We start from the raw sequence: 18,093 nt of genomic DNA on the forward strand, positions 1-18,093 counted from the left end.
TTAGGTGGATTGACACGCTAAATTGGGCCTTAATTGGGGGAAAAAAATTGGATACTCTATATTTATTTGAAAAAAATTTGTAAAGGATAAAATAAAGGTTTAAAAGAAAAGTGGGGCCAGAGCTTGTGAAAATGCAGCTGCTCCCACTCTCACCATGTGACACCCTCACAAAGTGGTTGTTTGATGCAACTGGCATCTGATTATAGCTACTTTCACTTCTCTATTGCAACGCATGTAGCTGCTGCACGGAGAAAAGTCTGTGTGTCATTGAGACAGTTCTGGCTTTTAGTGGAAAAACCGATAAGATTTATGTCAGCTAATTAATGCGAGTGGGAAGTGAGGAATGATTGGGTGAACCACCTGATACATCAACTTGAGGAAAGCACTCGACGAACACTCTCTTGTTGTGGCCAGTGAGTTCCAGCACTTGCAAGAAGATTTACAAATTTATTGTCTGTTTAACATGGAGGAGACTTACATCAGACACATCGAGGTGCTGGGATTTGAGAAAAGATTTGTACCAAACCAGCATTATGTAAGTAGGACTTCATCAGCTGAGGGTCCCTGATTGTCAACCTTTGCTTCGGTTTCAGAATGACTGTCCGATCATCATGTCTTGTGTTTCGTTTGATTGTCCTGAGAACCTGGGAAATTAGCAGAATGTTTCTGGAGTCAGTGTGATCAGGCATTCTTGCAGACTGTCTGCAGGATACAGCAAATGGCCAAATAAATACGCTAATTGCAAATATCTTCACTATTGTAATATCTGTCTGGGTAGAGTCTCCCAAGGCAAGGTTTCAAAAGATAGGGATCATTGGTGGCCACTGAGAAAAACTCACCAGTGACTTTCTTGGGAAAGTGGAAAGAATGCAATCCCGAAGAAAGAGTGCATTCCCGAAGAATTGATTTATTCAGCAATCGTTAACCAATAGTTGATTCATTGAATCCTTCAATGTTACAATAGAGAAAAAGCAAATAGACGGATCAATTTTATGAATACGCTTTTCTTCCTCCTGAACCACGCAGTCTGAACTCACTGCCTTGTCACACCCCATATCCTTGTTACCATCCTTGTCACACCCCATATCCTCGTTACCATCCTTGTCACATCCCATATCCTCGTTACCATCCTTGTCACACCCCATATCCTCGTTACCATCCTTGTCACATCATATATCCTCGTTACCATCCTTGTCACATCCCATATCCTTGTTACCATCCTTGTCACACCCCATATCCTCATTACCATCCTTGTCACACCCCATATCCTCGTTACCATCCTTGTCACATCCCATATCCTCATTACCATCCTTGTCACACCCCATATCCTCGTTACCATCCTTCTCACACCCCATATCCTCGTTACCATCCTTGTCACACCCCATATCCTCATTACCATCCTTGTCACATCCCATATCCTCGTTACCATCCTTGTCACACCCCATATCCTCATTACCATCCTTGTCACATCCCATATCCTCGTTACCATCCTTGTCACATCCCATATCCTCGTTACCATCCTTGTCACACCCCATATCCTCATTACCATCCTTGTCACACCCCATATCCTCGTTACCATCCTTGTCACATCCCATATCCTCGTTACCATCCTTGTCACACCCCATATCCTCGTTACCATCCTTGTCACACCCCATATCCTCGTTACCATCCTTGTCACACCCCATATCCTCGTTACCATCCTTGTCACATCCCATATCCTTGTTACCATCCTTGTCACACCCCATATCCTCGTTACCATCCTTGTCACACCCCATATCCTCATTACCATCCTTGTCACACCCCATATCCTCGTTACCATCCTTGTCACACCCCATATCCTCGTTACCATCCTTGTCACACCCCATATCCTTGTTACCATCCTTGTCACATCCCATATCCTCATTACCATCCTTGTCACATCCCATATCCTCGTTACCATCCTTGTCACACCCCATATCCTCATTACCATCCTTGTCACACCCCATATCCTCGTTACCATCCTTGTCACACCCCATATCCTCGTTACCATCCTTGTCACACCCCATATCCTCATTACCATCCTTGTCACATCCCATATCCTCGTTACCATCCTTCTCACACCCCATATCCTCGTTACCATCCTTCTCACACCCCATATCCTCATTAACATCCCAGCAAAGAACAAAGAAAAGTACAGCACAGGAACAGGCCCTTCGGCCTTCCAAGTCCGTGCCGACCATGCCGCCCGTCTAAACTAAAATCATCTACACTTCCGGGGTCCGTATCCCTCTATTCCCATCCTATTCATGTATTTGTCAAGATGCCCCCCTTAAATGTCACTATCGTCCCTGCTTCCACCACCTCCTCCGGCAGCGAGTTCCAGGCACCCACTACCCTCTGTGTAAAAAACTTGCCTCGTACATCTCCTCTAAACCTTGCCCCTTGCACCTTAAATCTATGCCCCCGTGTAATTGACCCCTCTCCAATCAGAAAAAGCCTCTGACTATCCACTCTGTCCATGCCCCTCATAATTTTGTAGACCTCTATCAGGTCGCCCCTCAACCTCCATCGTTCCAGTGAGAACAAACTGAGTTTATTCAACTGCTCCTCATAGCTAATGCCCTCCATACCAGGCAACATCCTGGTAAACCTCTTCTGTACCCTCTCTAAAGCCTCCACATCCTTCTGGTAGTGTGGTGACCAGAATTGAACACTATACCCCAGGTGTGGCCTAACTAAGGTTCTATACAGCTGCAACATGACTTGCCAATTTTTATACTCAATGCCACGGCCAATGAAGGCAAGCATGCCGTACGCCTTCTTGACTACCTTCTCCACCTGTGTTGCCCCTTTCAGTGACCTGTGGACCTGTACACCTTACCTCACATTTGTCCAGATTAAACTCCATCTGCCATCTCTCCGCCCAAGTCTCCAAACGATCTAAATCCTGCTGTATCCTCTGACAGTCATAGAACATAGAACATAGAACATAGAACAGTACAGCACAGAACAGGCTCTTCGGCCCTCAATGTTGTGCCGAGCCATGATCACCCTACTCAAACACACGTATCCACCTTATACCCGTAACCCAACAACCCCCCCCTTAACCTTACTTTTATTAGGACACTACGGGCAATTTAGCATGGCCAATCCACCTAACCCGCACATCTTTGGACTGTGGGAGGAAACCGGAGCACCCGGAGGAAACCCACGCACACAGGGGGAGGACGTACAGACTCCACACAGACAGTGACCCAGCCGGGAATCGAACCTGGGAATCGAAGTCCTCATCGCTATCCGCAATTTCACCAACCTTTGTATCGTCTGCAAACTTACTAATCAGACCAGTTAAATTTTCCTCCAAATCATTTAATAATACTACAAACAGCAAAGGTCCCAGCACTGATCCCTGTGGAACACCACTAGTCACCGCCCTCCAATTAGAAAAGCACCCTTCCATTGCTACTCTCTGCCTTCTATGACCTAGCCAGTTCTGTATCCACCTTGCCAGCTCACCCCTGATCCTGTGACTTCACCTTTTGTACCAGTCTACCATGAGGGACCTTGTCAAAGGCGTTACTGAAGTCCATATAGACAACTTCCACTGCCCTACCTGCATCAATCATCTTTGTGACCTCTTCGAAAAACTCTATCAAGTTAGTGAGACACGACCTCCCCTACACAAAACAATGCTGCCTCTCACTAATACGTCCATTTGCTTCCAAATAGGAGTAGATCCTGTCTCGAAGAATTCTCTCCAGTAATTTCCCTACCACTGGCGTAAGGCTCACCGGCCTGTCATTCCCTGGATTATCCTTGCTACCCTTCATAAACAAAGGAACAACATTGGCTATTCTCCAATCCTCCGGGAGACAGTGAGGATCCAAAGATTTTTGTCAAGGCCTCAGCAATTTCCTCTCTCGCCTCCTTCAGTATTCTGGGGTAGATCCCATCAGGCCCTGGGGACTTATCTAACTTAATATTTTTCAAGATGCCCAACACCTTGTCTTTTTGGATCTCAATGTGACGCAGGTTATCTACACACCCTTCTCCAGACTCAACATCCACCAATTCCTTCTCTTTGGTGAATACTGATGCAAAGTTTTCATTTAGTACCTCGCCCATTTTACATAGATTTTACATAGAATTTACAGTGCAGAAGGAGGCCATTCGGCCCATCGAGTCCGCACTGGCTCCCGGAAAGAGCACCCTACCCAAGGCCAGCACCTCCACCCTATCCCCATAACCCAGCAACCCCACTCAACACTAAGGGCAACCTTGGACACTAAGGGCAATTTATCATGGCCAATCCACCTAACCTGCACATCTTTGGACTTTGGGAGGAAACTGGAGCACCCGGAGGAAACCCACGCACACACGGGGAGGATGTGCAGACTCCGCACAGACAGTGACCCAAGCCGGAATCGAACCTGGGACCCTGGAGCTGTGAAGCGATTGTGCTTCCCACAATGCTACCGTGCTGCCCAATTTCCTCTGGCTCCACACATAGATTCCCTTGCCTATCCTTCAGTGGGCCAACCCTTTCCCTGGCTATCCTCTTGTTTTTTATGTACGTGTAAAAAGTCTTGGGATTTTCCTTAACCCTATTTGCCAATGACTTTTCGTGACCCCCTTCTCGCCCTCCTCACTCCTTGTTTAAGTTCCTTCCCACTTTCCTTATATTCCACATAGGCTTTGTCTGCTTCCAGCCTTCGAGCCCTGACAAATGCCTCCTTCTTCTTTTTGACGAGGGCTACAATATCTGTCGTTATCCAAGGTTCCCGAACTTTGCCGTATTTATCCTTCTTCCTCACAGGAATATGCCGGTCCTGAATTCCTTTCAACTGACACTTGAAAGCCTCCCACATGTCAGATGTTGATTTACCCTCAAACATCCGCCCCCAATCTAGGTTCTTCAGTTCCCGCCTAATATTATTATAATTAGCCTTCCCCCAATTTAGCACATTTACCCTAGGACCACTCTTATCCTTGTCCACCAGCACTTTAAAACTTACTGAATTGTGGTCACTGTTCCCGAAATGCTCCCCATCTGAAACTTCTACGACCTGGCCGGGCTCATTCCCCAATACCAGGTCCAGTATAGCCCCTTCCCTTGTTGAGCACTAAGTGAGTCCCAGTCAATATTGGGGAAGTTGAAGTCTCCCATCACAACAACCCTGTTGTTTTTACTCTTTTCCAAAATCTGTCTACCTATCTGCTCCTCTATCTCCCGCTGGCTGTTGGGAGGTTTGTAGTAAACCCCAACATTGTGACTGCACCCTTCTTATTCTTGATCTCTACCCATATAGCCTCGCTGCCCTCTGAGGTGTCCTCCCGTAGTACAGCTGTGATATTCTCCCTAACCAGTAGCGCAACTCCGCCACCCATTTTACATCCCCCTCTATCCTGCCTGAAACATCTAAATCCTGGAACGTTTAGCTGCCAATCCTGTCCTTCCCTCAACCAGGTCTCTGTAATGGCAACAACATCATAGCTCATTATAATAATCCCTAAACGCATCATTTATCTTCTCTGGCTTCGAGACCACATCCCCTGACTCAGTCCGTATCCTCAATAGTTCCCCCGACGCGGCCTTCCTCCGCAGCTGATGCGCTAACATTCAGCTTGCCTTCTCTGCGTATTCATACTGCACTCCTCTTGCCCTATGCAGCTGTCCGACTGCCCGCTCCATTGTCAGCCTATCAAATCGCCCCTGCAATTTTTTCCTCCTTGCCAATCCCGCCATGGTGGGTACCCTCAAAAACTCCCTATCTACCTCCACTATCCCATTCATTAGCCGTTCCTGTTCCTCCCTCCTTTCCCTATCCGCAACTGCCTTGAACAAGATAATCTCCCCTCGGACAATCGCTTTTAGCGCTTCCCAAAACATGGCTGCCGACACCTCCCCATTTTGGTTCATTTCTACATAATCTTTAATCACAGCCCACACTTTGTTGCAAAACCCTCTATCTGCCAACAACCCCGAATCGAGCCTCCACCCCGGGCTCTGCTCCTGTCCCGATTTACGCCAAATCTCCAGCCAATGGGGTGCTTGGTCCGAGATTACTCTGCTCCCTGCACCCCAACCAAAATCTCCCAGTTTACCACAAAAATGTCAATTCTGGAATATACTCTGTACACATGGGAAACAAAGGAGTATTCCCATCCCCTGGGTTCTTGAAGAGCCACAAGTCCACCATACCCATCTTTTCCATAAACCCTCCCAGTTCCTTTGCCATTCATATCCTACCCATTGACCTGGGGCTCAATCTATCCACCCTCGGCTCTAAGACACAATTAAAATCTCCTCCCATAATCAACTGGTGTGTGGCCAAGTCCGGGATTGCTGCCAACAACTCCCTCATAAAACCAACATCATCCCAATTCGGTGCATACACATTAACCAACACTAACGGCATCCCTTCTAATATCTCACTCACAATCACGTATCTCCCACCCGGGTCCCTCACTTCCTTTGCACTCACAAACCCCGTTTACTTACTCATCAAAATTGGCACTACACATGACTGTGAATCAAACCCCGAGCTGTAAACCTGACCTACCCACACATTCCTTAGTCTAACTTGGTCCTTCACACAGTGCGTCTCCTGCGGAAAGACCACCTCCGTTTTCAAGCTCCTAAGGTGCACAAAGACCTGCGATCATCTGTTTAATGATGGGCCTGTGGACACATGGGCGGTATTGCAGCTCTCCCCAACAACACTCTGCGGACAGTGAACTGGCATCATCAGCCTGGTCTTCTCCTTTGTACCCAAGGAGCCAGCACTGTGATCACCATCCTTGAAAAACATGTGCCACCTGTGAGTGGGTCAGAATGTAGGTGCCATGAGAGCTCTCTGGCAATTGAGCCCAAATGTATTGGATTTATCTTGTGTGATCACACATTAGCAGCACATTCATAGTGTGGAATCCTTTCCCATTGATGAATGCCTGTTGCCAGGGAGCTCTCAATAACCCCTTGCACTTGTGGAAAACCTGAAACTTCTGCAAAACCCAATGTTCTGGCAGCCTGGCTTTCAGGATCCAGGCGGAATTAGACACTCAACCGGACAGGGTATCTGTCACCTCCCGGATGCACTTGAATGTCGCAGACTGCGAGATGCTCCAAAGGTCCCTCCTGGGGCCCTGGAATGAACCATTGGCAAAAGAGTTTAAGGCAGTGGTGACCTTTAATGTCACCGGCATGGGATTGCTCCCATGTCCTAGGGGCCGCAGCTCATTGTGGAGAAGCTGGCAGATGCGTGCAACCACATTTCCAGAATAGTCTAAGACAGCTTTGGCAATGCCTTCCACCTATTTGTTGGTAACTGCACCGCCTGTGATATACCCGACGTCAGGCCAATGCTCACCGTTGCAGTGGTCCCTGGTTGTCAGCAGCCTGAGCTTCTTGATGCCTCACTGCCTCCTGCTCAGGGCCTGGCACCTCCTGGTTCTGGGTGAACCTAGTCAGCATATTCTTTGTAGAATGGCGGTATGTGGCGCAGTGGTTAACACTGGGACTGCGGTGCTGAGGACCCGGGTTCGAATCTTGGTCCTGGCTCACTGTCCATGTGGAGTTTGCGCATTCTCCCCGTGTCGGCGTGGGTTTCACCCCCACAACCCAAAGATGTGCAGGGTAGGTGGATTGGCCATGCTAAATTACCCCTTAATTGGAAAAAAAAAGAAAAATAATTGGCTATTCTAAATTTATAAGAAAAAAAAATACTCTTTGTGGATTAAGCATGACAAAGCCAGCGCTAATCGCTGTGCTTGGCTTCTGTTTAGACATGGCCTCGCTGCCCCACCCCATCCCTTTCAGGTGAAGGATCTCCTGGAGGAACAGAGATGAGTATTCCTCCCATTCTAAGATGAATGTGCATGGAGATATTGCAGATTGACTGACAAAGGGGTGAGGGGGAATGAGAATGAGAGCTAAATGTGAGAACCTTCCTCAGACTCTATGCAGCTTGCCTCCACTACTCTCCAGACTCTATAGACAGACAGTTGCCTTGGATCATAGAAAGACATACCACACGAACCCTTGTCGGCCATGACCATTCACCCGGGACGGCGAAGGCTTGGAGTTCGGAGCTTGCTGCTGTCCACCAACTGTGCCCCTTGGAAGAAACCACGTCCCTCCCTTCCGCCCTACCTCTGACAGCAGCAGATAGCAAGTCACAATGAACAGCAGTTCCAGACCTTGCTGGGTTCTCCCTGGAATGTGACCCATTCATCATGGGAATAATGCTGTATTATTGGCCGGTGGAACCTCGAGAGCTGAACTCAACTGAGTCTGGTTCTCCATGGAGTGGACCCAGTTATTATTTATGTGGACATTCCTGCTCTCCCTGCTGTTTCCATAACAGTCAACGTGCCCATACCCCTCCTGACCATGACCTCTCCTATTCTTGAGGCCAACTGTGCCCTGACTTTCCATGGCCCCCTCCATGAGTCCATCCACTACCCATTCATGGTGTGTCTAGCACGTCCACACTACCTGATCCAACTCAGTGTCCTCATTCAAACCCATGGACCAAATGCAAGAACTCTCAGACCACGCCATTTAGACCCATCTCTCTACTACACTCACTCACCAGAGAAGCCATTCATGACCCTACCACGGGTCCAAGACAGGTGTGACGTGTCCCGGACAGTCTATCTTCCCCAGGGCAGCATCCCCTCCTTCCTCGCTGCTCCTCCCTCCCATGCCCAGCCTTTGTGCAGCTCAGTCTACTGTCACCTGACCTCAGTCATCAAGCTGAGATTTCTGAGTGGTCCCCAAGAAGGACAAAATGGCGGCTACTTTCTTCAAAATCGTGGAAGAAATCAATTTCACTCCGTGCATGCCACTTATATAAATTGTAACTGAGGAAGTTATAAGGCGCGATTCAACGACACTGTTGCACCTGACTTGGTGTTGGGGCAAGGCTGTTAAATCTTGCGAGAGGCCTCTCGTGAGATTTGCGATGCTCAAAATGAGATTTCACGGAGTGTCGTGAGACGTCGCGGACTGGATCTCGGCCTCACTCGGCATGATCCAGATCAGCATATTTAAATGAGATTGAATAATTAGCTGAATGTAAATTCCCCCGCTGCCATGCGTTTGAGTTCATGCCTCTGAATCATTGGACTGGGTCTTAGGATTTAAGCTCCAGCAACTTAACAACCCAGTTACTTTACCTGAAGGATGGAAACTTGCCATCCTTACCCAGTCTGGCCTATGTAAACATAAGATCATAGAATCCCTACAGTGCTACAGTGGAGAAGGAGGCCACTCGGCCCATCGGGTCTGCACCGACCGTCTGGAAGAGCACCCTCCCTCGGGTCAGGCCCCCACTCTATCCCCGTAACACAGCAACTCCACTTTTGGACACCAAGGGTAATTTATCCTGGCCAATCCATCTAACCTGCACATCTTTGGACTGTGGGAGGAACCCGGAGAAAACCCACGTAAACACGGGGAGGATGCAACCTCCACACAGACAGTCACCCGGGACCAGAATTGAACCCTGGTGCTGTGAGGCAGCAGTGCTAACCACTGTGCAACCATGCTGCCCCAAAACAGCAACTATATCTCCGTGGAAAGCACTCTCTGCATTTGAATTTGAGTTCAAATAACGCAGAGAATTGAGGAAGTAATCAAGACTGACACTTCTGTGCAGTATGTTGTACGTTCAGTCAGTCTCACAAAGCAGTTCTGAGTCTCATCTGATTCAACATAACATGTTTATCGATAACACTTAACCATCCACATAGATTCTGGATAGGAGCGAAAGTAACAGGGTAGTTGTTATGGGAGACTTTAACTTTCCAAATATTGACTGGAAACGCTATGGTTCGAGTACTTTGGAAGGGTCTGGTTTAGCTCACTTGGCTAAATCGCTGGCTTTTAAAGCGGACCAAGCAGGCCAGCAGCACGGTTCGATTCCCGTACCAGCCTCCCCGAACAGGCGCCGGAATGTGGCGACTAGGGGCTTTTCACAGTAACTTCATTGAAGCCTACTCGTGACAATAAGCGATTTTCAGGGTCCGTTTTTGTTCAATGTGTGCAGGAGGGTTTCCTGACACAGTATGTAGATAGGCCAACGAGAGGCGAGGCCACATTGGATTTGGTACTGGGTAATGAACCAGGACAGGTGTTAGATTTGGAGGGAGGTGAGCACTTTGGTGATAGTGACCACAATTCAGTTACGTTTATTTTAGTGATGGAAAGGGATAGGTATATACCGCAGGGAAAGAGTTATAGCTGGGGGAAAAGTCAATTTGATGCGATGAGGCAAGACTTAGGATGCATAGGATGGGGAAGGAAACTGCAGGGGCTGAGCACAATTGAAATGTGGAGCTCGTTCAAGGAACAGCTACTGCGTGTTCTTGATAAGTATGTACCTGTTAGGCAGGGAGGAAGTGGTCGAGCGAGGGAACTGGTTTACTAAAGTAGTTGAATCACTTGTCAAGAGGAAGAAGGAGGCTTATGTAAAGATGAGATGTGAAGGTTCAGTTAGGGCGCTCAAGAGTTACAAGTTAGCTAGGAAGAACCTAAAGAGAGAGCTAAGAAGGGCCAGGAGCGGACATGAGCAGTCTTTGGCAGGTAGGATCAAGGATAACCCTAAAGCTTTCTATAGGTATGTCAGGAGTAAAAGAATGACTAGGGTAAGATAGGGCCAGTCAAGGACAGTAGTGAGAAGTTGTGCGTGGAGTCCGAGAAGATAGGGGAGGTTCTAAATGAATATTTTTCGTCAGTATTCACGCAGGAGAAAGACAATGTTGTCGAGGAGAATACTGAGATACAAGCTACAAGACTAGAAGGGCTTGAGGTTCATAAGGAGGAGGTGTTAGCAATTCTGTAAAGTGTGAAAATAGATAAGTCCCCTGGGCCGGATGAGATTTATCCTAGGATTCTCTGGGAAGCTAGGGAGGAGATTGCTGAGCCTTTGGCTTTGATCTTTATGTCACTATTGTCTACAGGAATAGTGCCAGAAGACTGGAGGATAGCAAATGTTGTCCCCTTGTTCAAGAAGGGGAGTAGAGACTACCCCAGTAACTATAGACCAGTGAGCCTGACTTCTGTTGTGGGCAAAGTCCTGGAAAGGTTTATAAGAGAAAGGATTTATAATCATCCAGAAAGGAATAATTTGATTAGGGACAGTCAACACGGTTTTGTGAAGGGTAGGTCGTGCCTCACTAACCTTATTGGGTTCCTTGAGAAGGTGACCAAACAGGTGGATGAGGGTAAAGCAGTTGATGTGGTGTATATGGATTTCAGTAAAGCGTTTGATGAGGTCCCCACGGTAGGCTATTGCAGAAAATACGGAGGCATGGGATTCAGGGTGATTTAGCGGTTTGGATCAGAAATTGGCTCGCTGTAAGAAGGCAGAGGGTGGTGGTTGATAAGAAATGTTCAGACTGGAGTCCAGTTACTAGTGGTGTACCACAAGGATCTGTTTTAGGACCACTGCTGTTTGTCATTTTTATAAATGACCTGGAGGAGAGCGTAGAAGGATGGGTGAGTAAATTTGCAGATGATACTAAAGTCGGTGGAGTTGTGGACAGTGCGGAAGGATGTTGCAGGTTACAGAGGGACATAGAAAAGCTGCAGAGCTGGGCTGAGAGGTGGCAAATGGAGTTTAATGCAGAAAAGTGTGAGGTGATTCATTTTGGAAAGAAAAACAGGAATGCAGAATACTGGGCTAATGGTAAGATTCTTAATAGTGTGGATGAGCAGAGAGATCTCGGTGTCCATGTCCATAGATCCCTGAAAGTTGCCATCCAGGTTGATAGGGTTGTTAAGAAGGCGTACGGTATGTTGCTTTTATTGATAGAGGGACTGAGTTTCGGAGCCATGAGGTCATGTTGCAGCGGTGCAAAACTCTGGTGCGGCCGCATTTGGAGTATTGCGTGCAGTTCTGGTCGCTGCATTATAGGAAGGATGTGGAAGCATTGGAAAGGGTGCAGAGGAGATTTACCTGGTATGGAGGGAAGATCTTATGAGGAAAGGCTGAGGGACTTGAGGCTGTTTTCGTTAGAGAGAAGAAGGTTAAGAGGTGACTTAATGGAGGCATACAAGATGATCAGAGGATTAGATAGGGTGGACAGTGAGAGCCTTTTTTCTCGGATGGTGATGGCTAGCACGGAGATAGCTTTAAATTGAGGGACGATAGATATAGGACAGATGTCAGAGGTAGGTTCTTTACTCAGAGAGTAGTAAGGGCATGGAATGCCCTGCCTGCAACAGTAGTGGACTCGCCAACATTAAGGGCATTTAAATGGTCATTGGATAAACATATGGATGATAAGGGAATAGTGTAGATGGGCTTTAGAGGGGTTTCACAGGTCGGCGTAAAATCGAGGGCCAAAGGGCCTGTACTGCGCTGTAATGTTCTATGTTCTATCCAGGGGGTAGCCCAAGCTATGAGGTAACTCCATGCTTGCTTCTACACAGGTCTCTTGTCCAGTTCACAATTCTCTCTAGTCACCTCTTTACATCACACTGTGGGTGGTACTATTTCCAAATGCAAAATTAATCCTTGTTATGCCAGAAACCCTTATGCTACAACTGTAGTGAGGGAATCCTGCAGTACTGGGGAAGCTGTCTTACAGATGTAACATAAAACTGGAGGCTCTTGGGTGTAAAAGATCTCATGGCACTAATTGAAGGAGCCTAGGTGACTTATCTCCAATGTCCAGGTCAATATTTAGCCCTCGATCGATAACACTTGGACAAGTTATATGGCCAAGATGCGCTCAATTTAATTTTACTCCGTCATCCATAAGGAAAAGCATTCTGGGTAACATTGCTCAGCTGTTAAAAAATGTCACATATAAAATAATAAATATAAAATAAATACAATTGTCCGATCACAGAGATTTATCTTTCATTAATAATAATAATCGTGTATTGTCACAAGTCAATTAAGTTGCTGTGAAAAGCCCTGAGTCGCCACATTCCATGCCTGTTCGGGGAGGCCGGTACAGGAATTGAACCCACGCTGCTGGCCTTGTTCTGCATTACAAGCCAGCTGTTTAACCCACGGTGCTAAACCAGCCCCAGTTAAATATGTATTCAAAACTATTCCAATGCATAAAGTAGGCAGTTAGTGAATCCCACATCAGCCTCATATCCTCAACGGAACATCAAACCTCTCTTCACAGTTCTTATAGAAAAGAACACAAAGGAATCCATCTGTTCTGCATCTGAGGGATTGTGGCCTGCCCCAGGAACACAACCACACACTATGGGCGAAATTCTCCGACCCCCAGCAGGGTCGGAGAATCGCCTGGGGCCACCGAAAATCCCGCCCCCGCCGTGGCAGAGATTCTCCGCCACCCGGGAAGTGGCGCTGGCGGGAATCTCGCCACTCCGATCGGAGAGGCCCCTGCGGGCCAAAGTCCCACCGCTGGGAGGCCTCTCCCACCGCCGAGGTTTGAACTACCTCTGGAACGGCGGGATCAGTGGCGCGAGCGGGCCCCGGGGTCCTGGGGGGGCGGGGGCGATCGAACCCCGGGGGGTGCCCCCACAGTGGCCTGGCCCGCAATCAGGGCCCCCCGCTCAGACTCCGGGCCAGTGCCCTGGGTGCACTATTTTGCCTCCGCGGCCGCCACGGCCTTTGCCATGGCGGAAGAGGAAGAGAACCCCACATCGCGCATGCGCCGGCAGTGACATCAGCGGCCAGCTGCCGCTGACGTCACTGCCGGCGCATGCGCCGACCGGCGAAAGACTTTCGGCCAGCCCCGCTGCCGGGGGCGCCGTTTTTTTTGCGCCAGTCTTCTGGTGCAAACCGCTCCGGCGCGGGGCTGGCCCACAAAGGTGGGGAGAATTCCCCACCTTTGGGGAGGCCTGACCCCTGAGTGGTTGGCGCCACTCCCCTACGCCGGCACCCTCCGTCACGCCGGGTAGGGGAGAATCCAGCCCTATATGTGAGATCTTGCTGTGCACAAATTGGTTTCCATGTTTCCTACATTGCAATGGTGACGACATTTCAGAAATACTTAATTGGTTGTAAAGTGCTTCGAGATTCCCTGACATTAATAGGCATTACATAAATTTATTTTGATACATGACTTCAGTTATTTTCACGCAAATACCCAAACCTAAAAGGGGCAATAATGACTTATTAGGGGGCAATTAGATTCTGTAGATATCCAATGAACAAATGAGTCAAATGGCTTTGACAAAGGGCCACCTGGACTCGAAACGTTAGCTCTTTTCTCTCCCTACAGATGCTGCCAGACCTGCTGAGATTTTCCAGCATTTTCTCTTTGGTTTCAGATTGCAGCATCCACAGTAATTTGCTTTTGATAGATGAATCAAATGGCCTGCTTTATTATATGTAGTTGCGGGGGGAGGGCGGGTTGGGCCTCGGGGATTGGGGGGTGCGTATGGGGGGACTTGGATCTTGAGGTGGATGGGGCAGTGGTCGAGGGGTCAGACATGGGGGAGGGGGGCTTGGGGGTTGGGTCCAGTCGGCGGAGGCAGAGCTGGGCCTCAGACATTGTGAGGGTAAGAGTCAAGCTCACAGAGGAAGGTGGCGTTATGGTGGGAGGAGTCGTGTGCAGGTGGGGGTATCCCATGAGGAGTTGGTGGGGTGAGGATTAGCATCGGGGGGGGGGGGGAGGTGGTGGTGGTTAGTTGGAGGGTGGAGGGGGGTCCACTGGAAGGCCTGGGATGTTGGGAAAGGGTTCCTGTGGGTGGGTCATTCTGGGTCTTTGCAATAGTTACCCAGAAGTTAGAAGAGGTGTTAATTGTTCGAAAATTTGCTATGTAACCGGAGGCAGGGTGCTGCAGCGGTTAGCACTGCTGCATATGGAGCTGAGGACCCAGGTTCGAATCCCGGCCCTGGGTCACTGTCCGTGTGGAGTTTGCACATTCTCCCCGTGTCTGTGTGCAGGGTAGGTGGATTGGCCACGCTAAATTGCCCCTTAATCGGAAAAAAATAATTGGGTAGTCTAAATTAAAAAATAACTGCATATTAATTATTGGTGTAACCCTGGCGGAACCATCCAAAGTTTGCGATTGAAATCACAGTTTCAGATAGTTCCCTGACCGAGCAATTCCAAGGGGAAGTTTGTGTTTCGGCCTGTGAAATTCTGAGAGGGATTCCCCAGTGCCTTTTTGGGATACCACCCAAATCCGACACTGGGGAGCTCAGAGGATACAGTCCTATATTTCCAGCACTATAGTGAACGTGTTGGTGTCAGTGTGATCGGTCCATGGTGAGGGGAGTGGTTTAATAATAATAATCATCTTTATTAGTGTCACAAGCAGGCTTATATTAACACTGCAATGAAGTTACTGTGCAAAGCCCCTAGCTGCAACATTCCGGCGCCTGTTTGGGTACACAGAGGGAGAATTCAGAACGTCTGAATGACCTAACAACACATCTTTTGGGACTTGTGGGAGGAAACTGGAGCACCCGGTGGAAACCCACACAGACACAGGGAGAACGTGCAGACTCCGCACAGATAGTGACCCAAGCCTGGAATCAATCCAGGGACCCTGACGCTGTGAAGCCATAGTGCTAACCACTGTGCTATCGTGCTGCCCATGGTGCGGTAATTAGTGCAGACTGTTTGCAAACTGTTGGGTCAGTGTAACATTTGGACGACATGTTGGTAAGTGAGCAGAAATGATTGTTTGAAGGTGTATCTTCTGCACAGCTGATCATTATTTTCTGTTTGTAGGTTTATATGCTAATTGTGAAGTGGAATGACTCGAAAGAAAAACTCATCTACAGAAAGTTTTCCGAAATCTATGATTTCCATGTAAGTAGCTCACTGCAATGGGATAATGAGCCTGCCACTATTTATCATTCATCCGCCCATTGAGTCTTGGCAGCTAACTACATAACTGCATAATATCTGTATCAGGTAGTGGTGGCAAGATGATGCCATCTCCATGGCTGTGACTTGACAATTCTCACCAGGCTTTCAGTGGTTTAGGAGAGAACACTTGGAAAATACATTCTGGAAGCTGGTGAGGGCGCTAGTTCCTCAAGTGAGTGCAGTCAGAGCCAAGCTTCTGGCTCCACAAGCGGCCTGAGTGGACAGGACAGGCGGAAGAAGGAAGGAAGAGCGATGGTGAAAGGGGATTTATTCATTAGGGGAGCAGACAGGGATTTATGTGGCTGCAGATGTGACACCAGGATGGTATGCTGCTTCCCTGGGGCCAGGAAGGGCTGCACAGCATCCTAAAGGATGATGCAGCAATATATATATTGTATGGGAAATAAACGGCGGGATTCTCCGACCCCCTGTCGGTACCAACGATAGAGGTAGAATGAAGGATGAGGTCTTGCTTCAAGAATTCAGGGAGCTAGGCCATAGGTTAAAAAGCAGGACCTTAAAGGTTGTCGTCTCTGTATTGCTGCCCGTGGCACGCGCTAGCCACATCCGCCTTTTTGATCTCAATGTGACCCAGATTATACATATGCCAATTTTGGATCCAACTTGCCAAGTTGGATCCAACGTGCTTTTACCTTCTTTATCAGTCTCCCATGTAGGTCCTGTCAAAGGCGTCACTGAAATTCTTATAAACTACATCAACAACACTACCCTCATCTACACGTTGGCACAGTGGTTGGCATTGTTGCTTCACAGCTCCAGAGTCCCAGGTTCGAATCCCGGCTTGGGTCACTGTCTGTGCGGAGTCTGCACCGTTCTCCCCGTGTCAACGGGGGTTTCCTCTGGGCGCTCCGGTTTCCTCCCACAGTCCAAAGACGTGCTGTTCGGTAATTTGGACATTCTGAATTCTCCCTCTGTGTGCCCGAACAGGCGCCGGAGTGCGGCGACTAGGGGAATTTTACAGTAACTTCATTGCAGTGTTAATGTAAGCCTACTTGTGACACTAATAAAGATTATTACACCTGATCTCTGCCTTGAAAAATTAAATCAAATTTGTTAGGCATGACTTCCCTCTGACAAACACATGCTGACTATCCCTGATCAAACCTTGCCTCTCCAATTGGAAATTAATTGGCTGAGCACTTGAAATGCCATAATATTGAAGGCTATGGACCCAGTGCTGGGAAGTGGGATTGGTGAAGATTTAGTACAGTTTGTCAGTGCAGATTTGATGGGCCGAAAGGCCTCTTCTGTATTATATGACTCTGCTTTTTATCTGTTCCCAAGTCAACCAACCCGCACTGGACCTGCATCTGACCCCTCACTACTTCTGATGTTCCCGACTTCTATTCTAACCCAATCCCTGCACCCATACCAAAAGTCAGAAGTTTGGCAGATATTTTTACAGGGTTGCGTTCATAGAGCTGAAAATTCTCCGAGCTCTGTGCACCTGACACCAGAGTGAAGATCTTAAATTCAGGGTGGTTTTAATTGCCTGGCTGCTTAGAACAGCAGTAATACATACCAGTTCCTGTGACGTCACTGGCAACGCCCTGGTTCCACTCCAGCTCTAGTTGCTGAATCATTCCTCAGGTAATAGGCCTCAAGCATGGGCCTCTATTTATTCTCCTCCTGGTGTTCCCAGCTCCTTGCAGTTCTGCTCCAGCTGCCATGTCTCTCAGGTACTGAGCTCAAATTTGATTTGTAAAAATTCTTTGCTGAGACGTGTGTGTTGCTGGCTAGACCACCATTTGTTGCCCATCCCTAATTGCCCTTGAGAAGGTGGTGGTGAGCAGTCTTCTTGAACCGCTGCAGTCCCTTAGGTGTACATACACCCACAGTGCTGCGAGGGAGGGAATTACAGACTTTTAACCCAGTGACAGTGAAGGAACGGCGATACATTTCCATGTCAGGATGGTGAGTGACTTGGAGGGGAACTTCCAGTTGGTGGGGTTCGCCATGTATCTGCTACCATTGTCCTTCTAGATGGTAATGGTCATGGGTTTGGAAGATGCTGTCTATGGAGCCTTGGTGAATTCCTGCAGTGCATCTTATAGATGGTATACACGGCTCCTACTGTATGCTGGTGGTGGAGGGAGTGAATGTTTGTGGAAGGAGGAGCAATCAAGCAGGGTGCTTTGTCCTGGGTGGTGTTGAGCTTCTTGAGTGTTGTTGGAACTGCACTCATCCAGGCAAGTAGAGAGTATTCCATCACACTCCTAACTTGTACCTTTGTAGATGGTGGACAGGCTTTGAGGAGTCAGGAGGTGAGTTAGC

The 18,093-nt window shown here is 48.2% G+C and overlaps 1 protein-coding gene across 2 annotated transcripts in view; it reads left to right on the forward strand.

Moving 5' to 3' along the window:
• The first annotated feature begins 251 nt into the window (after positions 1 to 251).
• The window catches only part of ncf1 (neutrophil cytosolic factor 1), a 162,423-nt gene continuing 144,581 nt past the window's right edge, over positions 252 to 18,093 (forward strand). The window contains exons 1-2 of one of the 2 annotated variants that reach the window (XM_038813725.1): positions 252 to 535; positions 15,658 to 15,738. In XM_038813725.1, the coding sequence (XP_038669653.1) occupies positions 464 to 535; positions 15,658 to 15,738 (153 nt within the window). In that variant the 5' untranslated portion in view covers positions 252 to 463. Of the gene's footprint in view, positions 536 to 15,657; positions 15,739 to 17,386; positions 17,499 to 18,093 lie in introns of those variants that run through there. The other variant, XM_038813726.1, reaches the window with a different exon arrangement.

The sequence above is a fragment of the Scyliorhinus canicula genome, chromosome 12 (genome assembly GCF_902713615.1).
Source record: "Scyliorhinus canicula chromosome 12, sScyCan1.1, whole genome shotgun sequence".
Taxonomy (NCBI): domain Eukaryota; kingdom Metazoa; phylum Chordata; class Chondrichthyes; order Carcharhiniformes; family Scyliorhinidae; genus Scyliorhinus; species Scyliorhinus canicula.